General features: G+C 34.4%; 1 protein-coding gene across 1 annotated transcript in view; it reads right to left on the bottom strand.

Annotated features, from left to right (window-relative positions):
- Positions 1–254: 254 nt before the first annotated feature.
- Positions 255–4945, bottom strand: part of LOC101853355 (aminopeptidase B) — a gene marked incomplete at its 5' end in the record, with an annotated part of 21717 nt that continues 17026 nt past the window's right edge. The window contains 1 exon segment of the mRNA XM_035972872.1: positions 255–4883. Coding sequence (XP_035828765.1) covers positions 4720–4883 — 164 coding nt within the window.

Here is a 4945-nt window from a genome sequence, read left to right as displayed (position 1 = left end):
AAGCAGAAAGTGATGCACACACAGAGAAAGAGCTCGTAGTAACCAAGGTTTTGAGACAGTTCAAAACATTTAACAAAGGCAGAAAGTGTATCTTACATATCAAAAGAAACTAAAATTTTAACTACCAAAGCATGAAAACAAGCAAAGTTGGGAAAATACAAATATCAGTTACTGACTGATCAACCGGTCATACAAGTGATCATACCAAAGTCCGAAACATTAAAATAAACTTAAAGCTGAAAGCTGAAAGCTGCTGTTGAGTTTGTGTGTTGTAATTTAAGATACAATAAACAGAATAACTGCCACATTAGCCAATATCAGACATAAACAACACAAACTTTGAAAAATAGGAGAAGTAGCAGACAATATCCCAGTGCCCACCAACCATCCATATCAAATATATCATATTATGATTGGGGAGTCATTTTCAACCTCGCAATACATTTATTTGTGGTTTTGATCACATGTGTTGGTGTTCTTGTCTATAAAAGAATAACAATATGATGTGTAGCACCACAAAAAGGCATACATTATTGATCTGCAGTCTAAGGTACCTGGAAAAAAGGGAAGTCTCCCATACAATTTTTTTTTCTCAGGACAGAGATAACAAGTATTTTTCTTGATATCGTAATTGTAATGTAAGAAGAAAAAAAAAGGGAAATGTAACTGTAAAAGAGTCACACCCTCATCAACATTACTTAGATCATTTAGGAGGAAGGCTGTTGTTTGACCCTGCCTGTCAGAGTCAATCCAGGCTAAGAAGGATATAGCATTCCAAAAGAAAAACTTAGATACCCGAGATACTCAATCAAAATTGTTGCCACACGAGAATCAAACTCATGTCTACTTCATGCGATGGCGCAATACCTCAACCGTTACACCATAAACGCACATAATGTAAGGTTACTTCGTAGACAGTTCATCTTGAAAACACAAATCCAAGAAAGTATAATCTTTGGGCTTTTAAATAGCCTACATAAAGACACAATTAAGTGAGTTGTCAATTTCACAAGCACCAATAAAGAGGTAAATATTTCAACAATTCACAGAGGCCACATAGATAAATAGAAGGTCCTTGGCCTCACAGCAACAGAGAACTTAGTATCACGAGAGGAAGGTGCAGGAAACAGGGGAGATAACCCTAACAAAAGATGTCAAGACTCTCAATATCGCCCTTGAAAAGCAAAATTGTCTGAAGTACAAAAACTGCCTTAATTTAGGAAACGAAATAACAATGTAATCAAGTTAATACTACAGTACCCTACTTTAATTACAACACTTTTGACAATATGTTTTGTTAAAAAACAAGAAAAAAAAAGTTCAAGAATGACTATTTCATAATTTACGAAAGGCCAACATTTTCAATCACTGTTTTCTTAAAACAATGGTAATCATACTCAAGACAATTTGGTTTTCATGGGTCAACATGTTAATTCACTGCATACATCTCCCTTCAAATTGGGAATAGTCTTTCAAATGATATGTAAATTGTGGTTATAGAAAGAATCAATGGCACAAAATGTCTCAACGTGGCAGCGACAAAGTTTATAATTTTGTTTATAACCCCCCCCCCCCCCCCCTGAACATGAAAGTAAATCGTGGAGGATAGATCTATCCTAAGAACATTTATTGCGTGTTTGTTTCTAAAGTATAAAGGGTGTATGAGTGTGTGGATTGCATCTGCGTATGGGCGTGTATGTGTGCCAATGTACCTACTCATGTTTTCTTATGAGAGTGTGCACGTGTGTAAATGAATGTCTGTGTGAGTGTATGCATCTTGGTGAGTGTGCTTACAACTCTTTAAGTCTGTGTAGTTATGAATCTGCGCGTAAAACCTTGATTAAGTTGTAAATTCTTATTATAAAAACAAGTGTATCAATATATTATCTAGTGTGAAAAATGCAACTAGTCTAAATAAGACAACATGTTTAAATTATATGGATTTCATATCCTCCACCATTGGTATTGAAAGATACTTTACTGTAAAACTAAAATTTGACGATAAAAAGTATGGGCAACGCATATCTGCTAAAACAAACAGTATATTGAATATACATAATTAGGTAAAAATGTACTGAGTTTAAATAAAACATTCAAGTAAAACTTCTGTGATTTGTCAAAATAAGATGGCCACCACAAATTGTTTAATATTCATTTGCATACAAAAAAGCAATGAAAAAAATAACATTTTAAAATATACAAGCATGCTTTAATTTCTCCCTGAGGTAAAAGACTGTTCATCAATCAGTGGTGAGCTTGGTGCTCTAAGTTTTCACAGAGCTTTGATTTTTGGATTTTGGTCAATATTATAACATGTGCATCATACCCGCCTTCTTTAGACAGTCATTGAAAAAATTTAGGCCTAATTAAAAAACTCAGCACACTTCACAAAAACAATGGAGGTGTGATAAAAGGCACGTTATTGAGACACAGACGAAAACAAGGAGAGAAAAAAACAAAAAAAACAAAGAGAGACGAATCATCAAGAAATACATCAAACAAAATCCAGAAAAGGATGAAATCATAAGATGGAAGCTTGACGATAAAAAATGATTTAATGTGACTTAACATTTTTTCTTCTATAATCTCAAAAAACAAGAAAAGAGGAAAAAGCCCTTTCAGTTTCAAACCTTAATTTTCTCTACTAGTGACCTATAGAATAAAAATGAATTTCCTTAGTGGTACAATTTATTAGGATAAGTTGCTAGGACAGACTGCATTCATAACTAGCCAGAAATTATTCTCTTATAATAGGGATTAGAATAAAAATGAGACTTGAATATTTCAAATAGGCCTACAGATTTAAATAACTCTATTGAGAGATTCTTTGCACAAGTAACACTAACACCAATTATTTCACTGCTCTAAAAAAAATGTTATATCACAATCTTTGTCTATTGGATCTTAGAAAAATTTTTTGGACACTTCATTATTAGATTGAAGCAATAATTTTGAGACAAAAATGTCTTAGCTTGAAAGCATCACACTCATCTCATTATTGACAAACTACCACAATCCACAGAACAGATGAAATTTAAACCTCAGACTGGACAAATACAATGTGCAGCACTACTCCAAAACTCCATTAAAAGATAAACCTTTTCACACACTACCCCTGTTTAGAACAAAAATTATTTCAGTACACTATACTCTGGCTGAAGAACTCCCCGGGAGCCTTTACTAAAGACTCATGTTCACAAGGTAAACGACAAAACAACTAAGAGGTACATACCGCTTTAAAATCTTAAAATCAGATAAAGACAGAAAGATACTATTTTATAAGCAAAACTAAAGTGTAACAAAACCATTGAGCATTCATTTTTATGGATGTGTGCAAAACTACAGGGGACAAGAGTTATGCCCTTCATCTACAGGGTAACCAAACTGTGTCAGAAATACTTAGCATCCTGACAAGAAGCATTGTGTTCATGTGCACAGGAGGGTTGCACAAAGAGATGTGAAAAGTTTAAAAGCACCAGCAGTGAGAGTTCTCATCTAAAACCTTAAGCATTGCATGAAAATATTGAGCAAACAACTGGCAACAATATTGCAAACAAAATACATTTCAAGAACAAAACAAAAATGGTGAATTAAAACATCTTCATTTATTACCAGAGAAGCAACATTATTTTTTATTCTCAAAGACCAATCTGGACTTTAAAAATTCTAAGACTCTTCAAGTGGCATTTCAATCTCCTCTCTATCATTACAAGATGTCAAAAATAGGTAGATCAAAATCATCCCTCAATCCATATGCCCCATATGTGATGAATTTATGGAGTTTGAAACAGCTTTACAAAAATTATCTGAGCAAATTATGCACCCAACAGGCTGACAGTTTAAGTATTATGTCACATAATGGAGGTCAAAAGTCACATTTTCCTCAACATATTACAAAATTCTTTATGCTTTACGTGTCCCATTTAAAGAAAAACATCTCAATAGAGCTGCCACACAGAGTGAAAGACTGATCCAGTCAACATGATTTTGAAAGTTTAGATATATATGATAATTACAGACTGTTTTAAACTCGGTCTAAACAATGGAATGAACTATTTTCCAAAATATTTGCTCAATATCTGGTATGTATGTAAGAAAAAGTAATATGGCTGGAAGCCACTTTTTCTATTTCAAGAACTTAGCCCAGGCCAGGTCAGAAGGTCCAATCTAGCCTCATAAACACGCTCCACCATATTATGAACACATCTGTCACACAAAGTTCAGCCTATTACTGTATTCCATACATTGTTTTTTTGGCATTGCTCTAAAGTTTAATGGATAATGTAATTAATATTATATCAACATTGCATGTTTACCATGTTATGGTTATTCAAAGGACCAAGAAATAGTAAAAGAAAATTAGTGGAACTCACATAATTAGTGTTGTGTTTAATTAAACCCTCCCCCATTAAGAAGGACAATGTTTTTGGTCCCCTTTAATCATTAGTTTTAATACAGCTTTTTAAATTTGATCTTTAATGTCTCCCTGATAGAAAGGAGAGACAGCTTTTCATTTCCAGGGAAAGACTCATACAAATAATGTCCCAAAAGAGTTAATTAGTAAGCTCTTGAAAAAATAATAACATAGTCTTGTTTTCATGAAAAGGTTACAACGCAATTGTTATGAACTAATGAATGACATTACATGCTCATTTTGACAGGATGGAGCAGGTGGTCATCAGCATTCAGTTGTCCGCAGCTCTGAGATCAATCAAAGCCTTAAACCAAGATGCCCGCCTCTTCTAGAATCTCAGCAACATACTGTCGCACTTGAACATGCAAAGCATCTCGTGTCTCGCGGAATACACTGGCTCCCAGGTGGCGCGCTCTGTCCGTGCCGCGGGCCATCAGCACATACAGCGGCTTTGTGTATTTCTGCTTGCCTGTTCACAAACAAAAGGCAAAATGTGTTGTTTAAAAATAGTGGCTGAGAAAGACAAGCTGG

The sequence above is a fragment of the Aplysia californica genome, unplaced genomic scaffold (assembly GCF_000002075.1).
Source record: "Aplysia californica isolate F4 #8 unplaced genomic scaffold, AplCal3.0 scaffold00883, whole genome shotgun sequence".
Taxonomy (NCBI): Eukaryota; Metazoa; Mollusca; class Gastropoda; order Aplysiida; family Aplysiidae; genus Aplysia; species Aplysia californica.
This window is presented reverse-complemented; position numbering and strand designations above follow the sequence as displayed.